The sequence below is a fragment of the Notamacropus eugenii genome, chromosome 3 (assembly GCF_028372415.1).
Source record: "Notamacropus eugenii isolate mMacEug1 chromosome 3, mMacEug1.pri_v2, whole genome shotgun sequence".
In the NCBI taxonomy this organism is placed as follows: domain Eukaryota; kingdom Metazoa; phylum Chordata; class Mammalia; order Diprotodontia; family Macropodidae; genus Notamacropus; species Notamacropus eugenii.
In genome coordinates this window covers 348,070,987-348,086,212 of record NC_092874.1, presented here as the reverse complement: position 1 = coordinate 348,086,212, position 15,226 = coordinate 348,070,987, and the positions used below count along the sequence as shown (strand labels likewise).

The window sequence follows — 15,226 nt, the reverse complement described above, 5'->3', positions numbered from 1 at the left end:
TTGGTAGGTATTCCTAACTCCTTTGCCCTCCAGAATAATGTTCCACTCCCTCCGATCCTTTAGCATGGAAGCTGCTAAGTCCTGTGTACTGTTTCTGTCTGGCTGCCTGCAGTATTTTTTCCTTGGCCTAGGAGCTGTGGAACTTGGCTGTAATGTTCCTAGGAGTTTTCATTTTGGGATCTCTTTCAGGAGGTAATTGGTGTAGTCTTTCAATTTCTGTTTTACTCTTCAGTTCTAGGATATCAAGATTATGAGTTTTCTGTGATAATTTCTTGAAATATGATGGTCTCTAGGTTCCTTTTTTATCTTTCAGAGATTTGTTCATCTATAATTAAAATGCATGTTAATATGTATTAATAACCAAATTATTCTTGGTTGTTGGTGCCTTACCTTTTGCAGTTTTGTATTCTCTTGTATAGTTGTAGTTATCAGGCTTGGGTGATCTTGATGGTGTCTCCTTAATGCCTGAACTGATACTTTCTTCATGCTTTTAGTATTTTTTCTTGGATATGGGAGCTCTAGATTCTGTCTATGCTATTCCTTGGACTTTTCCTTTTAGGAGATGATTAATAGTCTTTGCTGTTTTGTGGAGCTCTGGGGGAAAGAGGATACTCTAATTGGATTTCTTGAACATCATTATTTAGTTGTTTTCCAGGTGACACATGGTTTATCTCTGTTCAGGCAGTCATTTAAATGAAATAAAGAATATTCTCTCATTCTTACACTGTTTTTAGGGGGCCCAAGAGCGTATAGACAACTTACGTCGAACTGGTGTGATTCATGAAAAGCAACCTGCTGTGTCTGTAGAAAATTTCATTGCTGAATTGCTTCCTGACAGGTAAGAGGCTTATTGTACTGTATCTGGGTAAAAATAGGTGGTATATTAGAGCTAGATGGTGTATATTAAATATATCCAAGCTTTGGATACTATTTTAGAGATTAAAGCAAAATACTTGTGAGTGTCTGTTCAAGGTTGCCTTTGTACCATTTCCATGATGAAATTCATAGTTTTTGAGTCTGAATAGATGAGTTGGAGTCAAGTAAGTCCATTATATATATATGTGTATGTGTATGTATATATATATATATATATATATATATATATATATATATATATATATATATATATATATATATATATATATATATATATATATATATATATATATATATATCAGTGGTTATTAAAATAGTTAAATTTAGTAAAGTGAGATGAGAAGCAGAAGTTTATTTTGTCTTAAAGTGCATTAGTTATTATTTGGATTATAGTTGAACCTTTTTTTTTTTTTTAAGTGGTGTGCTGGTTTGGAAATAATCACTAGAAAAAATTCTTAATTATTTCTAATAATGGAATACCACCAAAGGTTCCCAGTTCTAGGTATTTGAAAAAAAAATATTTGTGGTGCTTTCTAGTTCACCAAATACTTTTGTATCTGTTACTCTAAATTTGAATTGATAACTGATATAATCCAAACTATCTAGTGGAAAATGCTAGTTTTGTTAGATGCTTCCATGCATCTGTTATTCTTAGGGATTCCCTAATCTTTGGCAAGAAGCTGCTTTTTCTTTTCCCAAATACTTAAATCGAATGAGAAAATTTCTTGAGTGAAAGAGAAAAGAGAATGGTGCTGAGTGCAGCAAACCCCAATGATCTGTGGCTGTTGCAGTGATTTTGAAGGTGTACCAGATACATCTTCTAAAATGCATTGATCAGGCATGACTTGAATGAAGAACCATGAGGACACCCAACCCTTTGTGGAAGTGGGGGGGCCACAGGGGTTACACAATGCATGTTTTCCAACTTTTTCATTGTATTGATCATTTGTGATGATAGCCTCTGTATGTTGGTCTAGAAGTGAACCAAAAATGAGATTTCTTTGAAAAGAAAAATATATGGACATTGAAAGATATTTGTGCAGTATTACTCTATAAAATATTTCTTTTTTAGCTTTTTCGTATCTTTCAGTTCACTGACAAGGGGTTCCTTTAATCATCAGTTTTTAACTATATTGATTTTTTTTTTAGTCCAGGACTAGAATCATAGTCAACCTTTAGGTTTTGTACAAACCATTTTTTTTTATTTTTTTTTATTTTTTAATGTTTAACAATCACTGCCATACAATTGAGATTTTATCCCTCCCCACCTACCCCCCACTACCCCCCTCCCTCCCCACAACTGCATACAATTCTGTATAGATTCTACATATACTTTCCTATTGAGTATATTTTCACTATAGTCATGCTATGTAGTCAGACTAAAATAAATGAAAGAAATCGTATAACAAATCAGAACATGATACACAAACACATACACATACACAAACATGATCTGCTACATTTTGTGAGTGACTTCCATATTTCTTTCTCTGAGTGTGGAAGGCATTTTGCCTTGAGAACCACCTTTGGGATTTTTTTTTTTATAAGAAGTTTTTGCGTTATTACAAAAATCCAAGTCTACCAGAAAAAACTCTCACACACTGTGGTCGTTGCTGTGCACAAAGTTCTCCTGGTTCTGCTCCTTTCACTCAGCATCAGGTCATATAAGTCCTTCCAGGCCTCTCTGAAGTCTTCTTGTTCATCATTTCTTATGGCACAATAGTACTCCATTACATTCATATACCATAATTTATTCAGCCATTCCCCAATTGATGGACATCCCCTTGACTTCTAGTTTTTGGCAACTACATAGAGTGCTGCTATAAATATTTTTGTACATGTGGGACCCTTTCCCATTTTTATGATCTCTTGGGGATACAGTCCTAGTAGCGATATTGCTGGGTCAAAGGCTATGCACATTTTTGTAGCCCTTTGGGCATAGTTCCAAAGTGCTCTCCAGAATGGTTGGATGCGCTCGCAGCTCCACCAACAATGAATTAGTGTTCCAACTCTCCCACATCCTCTCCAGCATTTATCATTTTCTTGTTCTGTCATGTTTGCCAATCTTATAGGTGTGATGTGTGTACAAACCATTTTTGGGGGAAGTGTTGTGATATTTTATATTGATGTAATAAAACTAAAGATAATATAGTTGCACCCTGGATTCAGTGCATAGTCTGTGATCAAGAATGATTTGATAAATTCTTTGTCTGAGGAAACTTCATTGGCCTTTTCATTGTAAATCAGAGGATTTTCTTCCTGCTGTAGAGCTCAGTAATCTCTAGAAATATCCATTTCTAATCTCTGTCAATAATCTTTAGGTTATTTTTTGAGAGAATTGACATAGATGGATATATTGTTATCACTATAGTCAACATTTTTCTTGGAAAAAAACATAAAATGGTCTCTATTTGAAGAGAACAAGCGAAAATATTCTTTGGTTTTATGCTATTTTTGAGCAAGTAGATGTTAAAAGAGAGTATGTACTCACAAAAGGAGGTGAGCTGGTCAAGTAGAGAAGCTGAAGGATGAGCAATGGGTAGCCTGTATCCATTGTAGGTAATTCTGCAATGTTGAGATCTGTACTAGAGGAAAACCTCCGCCCCAGCATATTGGGAAGCCTGAAAATTTTAGAAAGCCAAGATTTACACAGATAAGAAGGCATAGATATCCTGCTTTATCCTGCTAGTATCCTAATGGCTGAAATCACATCTACTAAAGTTTTGAACAATGCATAATTAGATTTTAAATAATGTAGTTATTATTTTTTTAGATTAGATAAGAAATACTCAGTCTTAATTATTACTTTATCATCCTTGCATCAATATGATTTCTTAATTGATCTGCTTTTAAAATGTATAATTCAGAAGATAATATTGCATTATAGGTGGTTTGACATTGGCTGTTTGATCATTGAAGATCCTGTCCATGACATTCGTCTAGAAACATTTACACAAGCTACACCAGTGCCTTTGGAATATGTACAGCAGGTACTTTTAAAAAATGAAATGTCCCATTTTTTAAATGAAATAAAAATTACTTTTTATCTCAAATTACTTGAAATACAAAAATTGAAGTGTAGATTTAAATCTTGCTTTGAAGTCCTTTCCCCTTTTTATACTTTCTCCATTTTTTACACTTCCCTCATTGCCCATATTTCACTCTTCTTATTATTTTTATTTCCTTTGTTTATTTTCTTTTATGGTTCCTTCAAAACCCCTTACTCATTTCTTGTTAATCTATTCTAATTGATTGTTTAGCAAGTAAAGATGATAGGCACTTGTGATTTAACTAATAGGCCAGGAATTATCAGTTCTTCTTACTGAAAAATGGGGATAATAGTGTGAATAAACACATCTCATAGCCTAAGTGTGTAGTTGTTTTTATTAGGTAAAAAGGTGATATGTTTCTGGTTCCTTCCTATCTCCCAGTTCCTTAGAATATTACTTGTGTTTTTTTGTAGAATTTCTGTTTAAGTTGAAGAATTAATGCATCTTTAAAATATATTGAATCTCTCATTTATGCTCTAGCCCTTATAATTTCTATTAAGTCTTTACTTGTCAAAGATGTTGATATTAAAGGACATAGGAGGACAGTATACTTATATGTTCTCTTATACAATTAGATCTTAATCTCAGATGGTAGGTTGAGTTCTGTTTATTATTTGAGTAGATAAGTGTATCATTTGAAAATTTCCAAAGAAATGGATCGTATCATCCTTATTAAACTTTAATTACAATTGAGTCACTTTTTCTAAAAAAAATTTTTTTCTCATTTTCATGTCTTTCAAGATGTTTTTGATGTCTTATTTTTATTTCACCTTCATTTCCAAATATGTTCTTCCCCCTTTCTCTTCCCAGGCAACCCTCTCACTTAATAAAGAATGAAAAAGAAAGGAACCAAAAGCAGTTCAGCGATGTAGGCTTTTGCCGTGTCTAACAGGGTATGGTGCTCCCCACAGTGAAAGGAGAGAGATACATTTTTCTCAGCCTCTCTCTGGAGTCACGTCTGGTCATTATAATTACACAAAATTTGGTTTCTCTTCTTTACATTGTTGTAGGCATTGTGCTTTCTTAGTTCAAGCTCCTTTCATTCTGCATTAGTTCAGAACTTCCCCCTGTGCTTCCGAATTCTTCATATTCATTGTTTCCTATGGTGCAATGATACCCCAATGTATTCCTGTTACCTCGGTTTTTTAGCCATTCCTCCACTTGATGGAAGACTCTTGTTTCTAGTTCTTTACTACCACATAAGTTCTACTATTAATATTTTGATGTAAATGGGGCCTTTCCTTATATCTTTGACTTCCTTGGCGTACATGCCTAGCAATGGAATCCCTGGGTCATTTTATTCTTCTAGCATAATTTCAGATTGCTTTCCAGAATGATTGGACCTGTTCACTTCTACCAACAGACCCTCTTATGTTAACTAGTTCCACATTTTTTTCTTAACCTGCCATTCTGTTTGGTGTCGGGTCAATCCTCAGAGTTTTGACATTCACATCTCTCTTTAAAAATTGGTATCAAGAAGTTTTTTTTTTCTGTCAACTTCTTTAAAAAATGCAGCCCTTCTTCTTCGCCAACCAGAACGTCAGCCAGGTAGGACGTGATCTCGTGTGGTCTCCCCGCTCTGCAAAGCAGGGAGATGTGTTTTCTCGTCTCTGCTTCAGAGCCTTAGCTTGGTCATTGCCTGCAGAGCCTTTAGTGTCTTTGGAGCTTTGTCCTTGTACTTCACATTTCTGTTGTTGTGGCCATTGTTGCTTCTTTGAATTCTTCACATAGCTCATTTTTGACAAGGGCACTTATATTCTACTGTTCTCATGCAGCAATTCCATTTGACGAGCATGTCTCTTCCAGTTTTTTGTCACTATGAAAAGTGCTGCTGTGAATATTTTGGTAGAGATAGGACTTCTCTGCCTTTTCCCTCTGGAGTAAATGCTTAGCAGTGGAAATTCTGGGTCAAAGAAGATAGATCCTGTAGTCTCTTTCTCAGCATAATTGATTTCAAAGTTCTTTCTAAAATGACTAGACTAATCCATGATTCCAATATGCTCTCTTTCCACAGTCATTCCAACACTGACTGTTCCCATCTTTGCCAGTTTACCTGGTGTGAGATGAAGCTGTGATGTTGATTGTATGTCTTTAGTTTTAGTAATTTGGAGCAGTCTTTCATATAGGTGATAATGGTTCACCATTCTTTTGAGAACTGTTTATTCATATACTTTGACTACTTTTACATTGTGGGCTCTTGGTCTTTGTATGTTTGTTCATTCCTTATACTTCTCTGATCGATCAGATTTTTAAAAAACTACTATCATAAAGATTCAGCGTTTGTGTTAGTACTTGTGCTTTTTAAATTCATGTATCTGACGTTGTCTCGGACACCTTAGCCTCATTATTTTTCTGGTTCTGAAAAGTATCAACATTTTAAAACAAACTGTTGTCCATCGGAATGTATCCTTTGTCCTGCATTTGGCACCCTGAAAGAGAAAATGTGCTGTTATCCTTTTGTCATCCAACATTGGCTCTCATGGTCTCATATCTCCTGCATGAGTGTGGTGATGGATAGTGTAGACAGCCAACAGGGGTTGGGTCTAGTATGCATGATGTACCTAAAATATATGATATCTTGGGGTTGTGTTTTGTTTTATCTATTTCGATCCATGACTTCCAATGACAAGATAAGAGAAATAGCTCATAATCATTCCCATGGCAATATATTACCCTTGTAGGATGTTAGGCTATTTATCAGAATGTTAAAATTAACTTAAATAAAGTGAATACTACTAAGGCAAACTTAATCATAGAGCTTGAGCTTTTAAACTCTCCAATGTCCTTTGTATAATTAGATCATAGTGCTTTCCTAGAGGAGCTCTTAAATTTGAGATAATTTGTATTTGTACAATAAAATCAGCTTTTTATCACTTCCAGGTTTAAAATAAGAATTTCTTCTGTTTTGTTTCTTGCATAGTCTTACAGGTTCATTTCATAGGTAATGTTACGATCTATCTTGAAGATTTCCAGTAATCACTTTTGACTCTGGGACTGAAATAGATCCACCTATTTGCATATTATAAGCAAATTTTAAATTTTAAATTATTTTATTAGTAACAGCTAATCTTTTTATTCCACAGGCTCAAAATCTCACTCCCGAGGACTATAATTTAAAATGGTCAGGCCTTTTGGTAACTGTGGGAGAAGTGCTTGAGAAGAACTTGGTACATGTCAACCGGACTGACTGGCATATTGCTTTTACTGGCATGTCTCGGCGACAAATGATCTACAGCGCTGCCAAAGCTATAGCAGGCATGTATAAACAACACTTGCCCCCCAGGACCACTTGAGAGAAGATCGTCTGGGATACAGAGACTTTGCTATAGCTTCATATCAAGGAAGAGATCATATCATCTGGTTGGACAGTTTTGACTTCTGCAGGTTTTCTAATTCACCTGGTTTTCCACGTAGAAAAAGAACAAGTGTAATTTTGTTATATAATAATCTTAACTTCACATATCAATAGTTCTCAGAAATGAGGATCTACAGCATTTATAACATTTGATAGCACTAAGTTTGTAAAAGGAGAATTTATTTGCTGAGACGTTTAATGTACTTGTTTAAATTGGGTGATTTTTTTTTTTTCCTCCAGAGGGTATAGCCAGTTGATAAAAAGTGCTATAAAGTCCCTCCCAGCTCTAACTCTATGTGTCTGAGTTTATTATTATCTGTTAGATTGCTTATTTCTCATTTCAATTCAGAAAGAACCCTTTTCCCCATAATTTTTAAAAATCTGATTTATGTATAATCTCAGGACTGATACTCAGTAACTCTTCATTAGACACATGAAAATGACATTTTCATGAACATTTGATAAAACATTAGGTTTTTTTTTGTGCTGAGAGTGATTCACATAACCATGTGTAACATAGCTTTGCAAAGAAAAATCCAACTTTATTTCAGTGTATATCATATCTTGGCATATCATAAATTGTCCCTTGAACATCAAGATTCTCTTTGATTTTTCAAGTCTTTATTTTCTCAGTATCTGAAAACAGTTGCCTGTCTGTAATTCAGAAGCATTTCTAGAATCATCTTGCACAGTGCTTATATAGGTGACCATTCTACTGCTTCCTGTGCAAATATATGGCAATCATTTTCGTGCTCTTTCTTTGCTTTCACTTACACCTTCCATTTGCAATAAAATGTTTGATGAGCAGGGAATATTTTACTGTTATAGGATTGGTGTTTGTATTTTTAAAAATAATTACAGTACTTTTTGGTTTTGCTTTAAAATGCTACCTTTTCAGCTCATACCATTCTGCCTTTACTTTTTTAGATACTTTCAGAAGATCTTTTTTATACTATAAGCAATTTCTTAGTCCATTATATTTGTACACGGTAATTTGTCCTTTTCCCAAATAATCTATTTTGGCATTATTGACCAATAATAAAACCAAAATTAAATAAATGAATTTTTTGAAATAAATTCCCTGTGTGTATGCATGTTTGTACATGTAAAGTTTGTGAAAGTAATTTCTCATATGCTGATTTAACTTCTATGAAATACTTCTTACCTTTTGCTGACGTTAGAAAAACAAGCCATGGCATTTCTACCCAACTTAATGAAGTTCTTTCCCAGAATAATCTTGGAGTATAGTTTGAATTGGTATTTAACTAGGCATTAAGATTTGGGGAATCAATATCTCATCTCTGCCACATTTTACCTGAGAAGTAAAAATTGAGCATTGTGGATTGTTTTTATAGCAATCTTTCATTATATTTAGCCTTGAAATATTATTTACAAATACAGTTTATTTTGGCCTTTTGTGAAGTTTTTATCCCATGAAAAGCAGTGAGAGTGCAAAATTGGAGATGAGCATTACTCATCTCTTAATATGTTAGGGATTTCATAAAAAAATGTTTTAAGAAGACAGCAAAAGACATTACCAGTTTAAGATAGCCCAGTGAAAAGGAGCAAAACAGGCTAGATAATTACAAAAGAACTCCAGCAAAGATAAAAAGGAAAAAAAGCACCATAAGACTGAATTTTACTTAGAAAAAAAATCCATCAAAAAACTACAGTACCTTCATCCACCCCTGAACTGTATAGGGGGGCATCTAGGACCCTGCAGATACTAAGGAAGGGGTCATCTTGAAAAATGGGGCAAGTGCAGAGCTCAGAACTCCTCACCATGAACCAAAAATACTCTGACACCTGGAGCAACATTGTGTTCCAGAAGATGGGAGTGCTCCAAAAAGGAAACTCTGGAACAACTGGGGCACTCAGGTTTCAGATGTGGTGGGAATGAGGGCCAACAAATCAGTCTGTAGCACTCTTCAAGCTCTGAGAGTTTGCAAGACTTCAGCCACCTCTGAAGGCCTTGAAGAATTCAACACGCCACAGAAAGAGGTCACAGGCAGGCCTGAAATCTGCCAGCACTCTGAGCTGCACAGACACCAATGAAAATGAAGGAAAGGATCCAGAACCTAAAATAACAGGAATTAGAACCAAAGAAGGCCATGCAAGGCTGTCCCTCAAACAAGGTCCCACTTCAGAAAGGAGGGCTAAAAATAGAGCAAACAATAAAAGATACCAGTTACTGGTGTTGAAATGTTATGTATCCAGGGACATTGAAGCACAAACAGAGAAGGATAAAACAACTTACAGCAATTACAAGTAGAATCTCAGATTTTTTTTTTTAAGTATGGCCACAAGGACTCATTTCTTGGAATGAAGCAAGAGATAAAAAATTAAGAATGAAATGAGAGTTCTTAGTAAAGAATGGAAAGGAAAATAAATAACTTAGTTCAAGAGGTACCAAACCTTTTCCACATAGCAGTCTCCCTGGAAATAATGAACCAAACAAAAAATAATGTCTCCATGAGACAAAAAGAAATACTTGGACAAAATTGAAAAAATAGAAACTGTAAAGTATATGCTATCAAAAACATTTGACTTACTGTAGTGTTTGTCCTTTGTTCTACAAGAGGACCATGACATCAGGGAGATGATGACATGAGTTGCAGTTGACTTTGATTTGGGTGAGGAACGGCCATTCAAGGTCACCAGCCTCACTTTCTCCTCCAGAGCCACCTGGGTCCAATGGCCAGATATTCATCAGGACAACTGGAGATGGCCCAGGATGCACTGGAACACCTTGGCCTAAAATCCTTTGCCATCTTTTCATTAATTATTCACTAGCCATAATTAATAAATTAAACCTCACAATTCTAAAGTGAATACGCAAGAATTCACATGTAACCCAGAAGAAAAACATTGGTCACCTTTAGCCTAAATATATTAAGGCATTTAGTTAAAACTAAGTTGGCTCAAAGATGCAACTTTAAAACAAACTATTCCAGATGTAATTTCACAATTTACAGAATCAGTGACCAGACAGTTCAAAATACAAATAACAAACAAGTTGTTCTCCACTCTGGGATTATGTTTTGGTTGGGTGAAGAACTTAGTACCTCTGAAAGATAAAGATAAAAACTCAAAGTACTTCTAAAGAACTGGTAAGGCTTCAAGACCTCTTTTTTTAAAAATTGGCATAGCCCTGAGGGGGCAGAGTCAAGTTGGTAGAGTGAGGAGTAGCAGTTTTGCTTTACCTCCTCCACAACTTCTTCCACAGCTGCATCAGGAAAGCCAAGAGAAAAATCACAATGAATCATTTTTCTAGTCCAGAGCAGCTTAGGAAGATTGACAGGTCTGGGGTGGAGAGTGGCCAGGAGTACAGCAGCATCAGCACTGTACATGGCAGCCCAAGAAGTGGAAATGGGCGATAGTAGCATGAAAGAGAAGTCCAGCATCCAAAGTTTAGAGGCACTAAACACTTGGGCAGAAATGGAGCCTAGGGGACTCCTGTACTAACACTAGGAACAGGAATATGTGCCATCTGGCAGCTCTGTCTCCCATTGTCAAGTTCTGGGTCATGGTTCCAGAGCAGAGAGAAGCAGTTATAGTCAAAAATGAGTAAGGGTCCTACCTGTGTAAGGATCAAGGAACATAGCTGTGTGACTAAGTCTAAGAACAGAATGGGAACTTGTTTCTAATACTTTCCATACATAAGCCTACAGTGGAATAAACCAAGGCAGGAGACCAAAACCAAGAGAGATGCTGTAGATCAGTCACTTTGAACTTGCTGAACTTTCCAGGGAACTAAAATGACTGAGTCTATGGAAACTCAATTATAAATAAGCCAACAAACAGGTCAGGAACTTGCAGAGCTCAGAACAAGAGGGCAGTGAGCAAACCTCTTCTGTATTACGCTAAAAAACATAAGCCTTCAAACTGAGCTGTGAAAGCAGCAGCAGGATGTAGAAAACAGAAGCTCAGATCAGACATCCACCCCCAGAACTGAGCAGAGCCCAACATTAACATAACATCCAAAGATAAGAAGTAAACTGCCCAGATATCTTAGAACCAGAGGAAAAAGAAATTTTTCAAAATCCCCTAGTCACCTTCTGAAAGAACCCACCCCCCCCAATGAAAATTCCCAGGTATATTATGGCCAAAATCCAGAGCTTCCCAATGAAAGAAAAATATTGCAAGCAGTCAGTCAGAAAGAAAGAATTCAAATGCCGTGGAGCCACTGTCAGGCTGTCTTCTGGAAATGTCCAGTTAGGTCTGAGATTCCCATGAAATGAAAACTCAGCTCACTAGACTGATGCTTCAGCTTATTTATCAGGATTGGGGAAGGAAGTTAGGGGAATCTGGGCCAGGTATCTAGGTAAAACCACAGCTTCAAGGAAGAATAAAGCCTTAAAAACAATAATAGTGAAGTTACATGATCATCCTTCCAGTGAGAGGGGCATAGTCAAGTGCAATGTTGAGTCAGGTGGTTTGGGCTGCATGTGTAAGGAATCTTTCCAGGGGTTTCTTGATGAGGTTAGGAGTAGCTAAGTCCCATTCAGCACCTGTAAGAGGGGCTTTCCAAGGGGGCTAGGAATAGCTGAACCCCTCTCCAGGAGTAGGTACAAACATGCTAAGAATGTTAAAAAATATGCAAAATAAGGAGATTTACAGAGAATGAAGAGAGAGTGCAGATGGATGCCAAGGGTATGTAATTCTAGATGCCATGGGGTTTACAAGGTTCCTTAGTAAATTGTATATATGAGTGCTGATCCTTGCTAAGAATAACTTGCTATACAAAGATTGCTCTTACAGAAGGCACTGCAAGTAGACCCCAGGGACATGTAGTTTAACCCAGTCAAAAGTTCAGGGCCTTCTAATAATTTTATATCATAATACACCTTTGGCCCTGGTGGCCACAAGCAGTTCCCTGGAAGTGAGGAAGGGGGTAAGGGGGATCAAGGAGTATTCATGTAGACTGAAGGCCCTTGAGACAGAATGGGCTCAAGGTCTGGAATACCTGCCTCAGCCAAAAAGCAATTGCAAATATGTCAACATAAATCTGATGGAGGATCGGGGGTATCACTTTGTTTCCAAATATGACAATGAAGCCATCTCTCCATCACATGGATAACTACCAGAGCCACAATTGTGTTGACCAGTATCTCAAAGAAAGTGCATAGTGCTTCTTCATTTTCATGGAGATTACCATCTGAGAGCTCCAGAACAGTCCAGTACCTTGGTTTCATTAATAGTTTTATGCCAGGCCTAGAGGCCTGTGGGCTACCCGAGTCTTCCCTTACCTCTATCGGAGGTCTTCGGTTGGCCAAACCGGATGCTCGTATGAGAGAAAGGACGTTCCAGAGTCGAACAAGGGTTGAGCTTTATTTCAGGGTCTAGTTACAAGTGCAGGGGAATTCTTCCTTAGGAGGGAGCGAAGAATCTCCCAAGGAGGCAAAGATCTTACAATAAGAGATTGGAAGTAGAAGTATAAGTGGGGAGAGAGGGGGAGGGGAGAGAAGAAAGAGGGAAAGCGGAGCCTTGTGTCCTGTCCGCTCCGCGCCCAAGAGAGCTTTCAGGCTTTCCTGATCCTACTTAAGTTCTCCAGTCGCTTAGTTTGCATCTGAATACCGTGCCTGTTAGGTGTGCCCAGATCCGAGACAATCTCGAGGGCGGGGAGAGCTCTCTCCCATCACGTCTCTCACGGGAAGAGGCGGAAATACACGAGATAGCTCGGTTCACCTCGATTCCCAGTCGTTTCCTGGGGGGTCTCGTGAGAACTCTAAGATTTAGAAGTTCCCACCTTTACCCGCCCGAGACTGTCCACATGGAATTGAGCTTCCAACCCCAGCAGTTTTAGCTATTTCTGGTACCCAACCTTCCTGAAATTCCACACCATGAGTCCTGGCCAGTACCTTGTGTGTCTAACTGACCCACATGTAGCAAGTAGAATTGACCTCTTGCAGACTCCACCTTGGTCTGCCAGGTAGTCTAAGGATTCCATATTTCTCACAGAAGACTTAACACTAGCACTTAAACAGTATTCAATAATATAGAACACATCAGTGTACTGATATTTATACAGAATTCATTATTACAAAAAGTATCAGTACTTAAACAGTCAAACAATTGACAAGTAGAAATTTTGCCAATGAAACTGACTTGGGAGAAAATAATCCCTGGGGAAAAACAAATTCATCTTTACCGACAAAAATTGCCAAATTTCTCTAGGATTTCATAGTCTAGGTTATCTCAAAAATAAAAATTCTAAGCAGAGATTTCTCCAGGGATCCCAAATTTTATCTCAGACAAGACCCCACATGTACGATGGGAGCTTTCTCACCCAAACTTGAGCAAGTATGGCAAAAGCCTGTAGCATTTTTCTTATATGCATATGTACTCTATGCATGCACTAGAAATTATGCATGTTGACCCTACTGAATCTTTTGTTCTGGCCTCAAAATTCCCCATATGTTCAATAGGGTGTGATTAAAACATTCAGCCTACGAGTATCCTTAAGGATGGTAAGGAGTAGTACTATATATATATATTTTTGATACCTGCCAAGGCAAACATTTCCCTGAGTAGCCTGCTCTTCAAGTCTCCACCTCAGTCAGTGTTTCCTGACAGGGAATCTATCTACTGAAAAATTCTTTTCCCATAACACTTTTGCAGCAGCAGAAGCCTTTGGTTTCCAGTTGGGTATGTTTCTGCATGCCTGATGAAATTGTTGGTTGCCTCTTAGATAAGACCCATAATTTTATCTGCTTCCAGGAATAAGAAGTCAATGCAGACAAGTTTGAAAGGCTCGCTGATACTTATGTGCTCCAAGTATATAGAACAAGTTGGTAATGTTGTTCTTTATATATATCTGGCACAAGTTTCACATTTCTTGGTGACATCTGTAGGCATCTTTGGCCAGCGAAGTTGGTTTCTTACCATCTCTAAGGCCCTTTCTTGATACATTTATCCAAAGTCATCATGCTGGGCATTCCTGGTTATGAAGTGACATGCTTTGCATCCTATCAGCTGCTTCCTGGTGTGTGTGGCATCAGTCACAGTTCTATACTGTACTCCACAGAATAGTTCCAACTTCTGCCACTGCCCCAACAGTAAAGTACCTCCTTCTTGGAACATCATGAAAGTAGGTTCATTACACTGCTTTTGGGCTTGTATTCTTTCTCTCAGTCTTTCATCAGATATCTGTTTTCATTGTGAGGCATTTGCAGAAAATTGTGGCAAGAAGACTGGCTCAAAGTCACAAGATTTACATATGTACTTGCTTGCTGTCTGATGGAAGTGCCATGCTTTCAGCTCCACTTCCACCCAGTTATGGTCCAGTACCCTGAATGTCATAGATTGCTCTCACACCTTCTTCTGGCATCACCACAGTTCTAGTGTTCTGTGGCATTCTGGACAAAGTGTCTGCACACATATTATAGGTCTTGCCAGACCTATAACATATGCTGAAATTACAGTTGGCCGGTATGGCTACCTATCTCTGACAAACTTGGTACTGATCAAGATATGTCAATGGATTGTTATCACTCCACTCTTGGAATTTTGGTCCATATATATTGTCTTTGAACTGCTCAGTAATGGTCCATTTAAAGTCAAGAACTCAAGCTTATGAATAGGATAGCAAGACTCACTGTTAGTCAAACCTCTGCTATTGAATGCAGTTGGCCTCTGGTGACCATTGCCAGTTCCCAAACCTTGCAAGTTGGCATCAGTGTGGAGAACAAAAGGTTTATTTGGGTCTGAATAAGCCAAAATCAATACATGGATAAGGCAATTGATTAAATTCTTGAGGATTTTTCCACATTTGACTATTCATTTTTCTCCAGAAAGTTGGTAGGTTTTCAGACAATTTTGCCTTTCTTGACTTTTTGGCTCTGGATATCTGCAATTACATGTGCATGAGTGAGGTCATTTAATGGTTCAGCCATAACAGCATATTCTTAACAAATCTGCAACAGTAAGCACTAAATCCCAGAAA

At 37.4% G+C, this 15,226-nt stretch overlaps 1 protein-coding gene across 5 annotated transcripts in view; it reads left to right on the top strand.

The window, feature by feature from the left end:
- Nucleotides 1-8,358, top strand: part of PRRC1 (proline rich coiled-coil 1) — a 31,425-nt gene extending 23,067 nt beyond the window's left edge. For 4 of the 5 annotated variants that reach the window (XM_072597207.1, XM_072597209.1, XM_072597208.1 and 1 more), the window contains 3 exons: nucleotides 735-838; nucleotides 3,764-3,866; nucleotides 7,010-8,358. In XM_072597207.1, coding sequence (XP_072453308.1) covers nucleotides 735-838; nucleotides 3,764-3,866; nucleotides 7,010-7,219 — 417 coding nt within the window. In that variant the 3' untranslated portion in view covers nucleotides 7,220-8,358. Of the gene's footprint in view, nucleotides 1-734; nucleotides 839-3,763; nucleotides 3,867-4,736; nucleotides 4,820-7,009 lie in introns of all 5 variants that reach the window. The other variant, XR_011964432.1, reaches the window with a different exon arrangement.
- The last annotated feature ends 6,868 nt before the right edge of the window (nucleotides 8,359-15,226 follow it).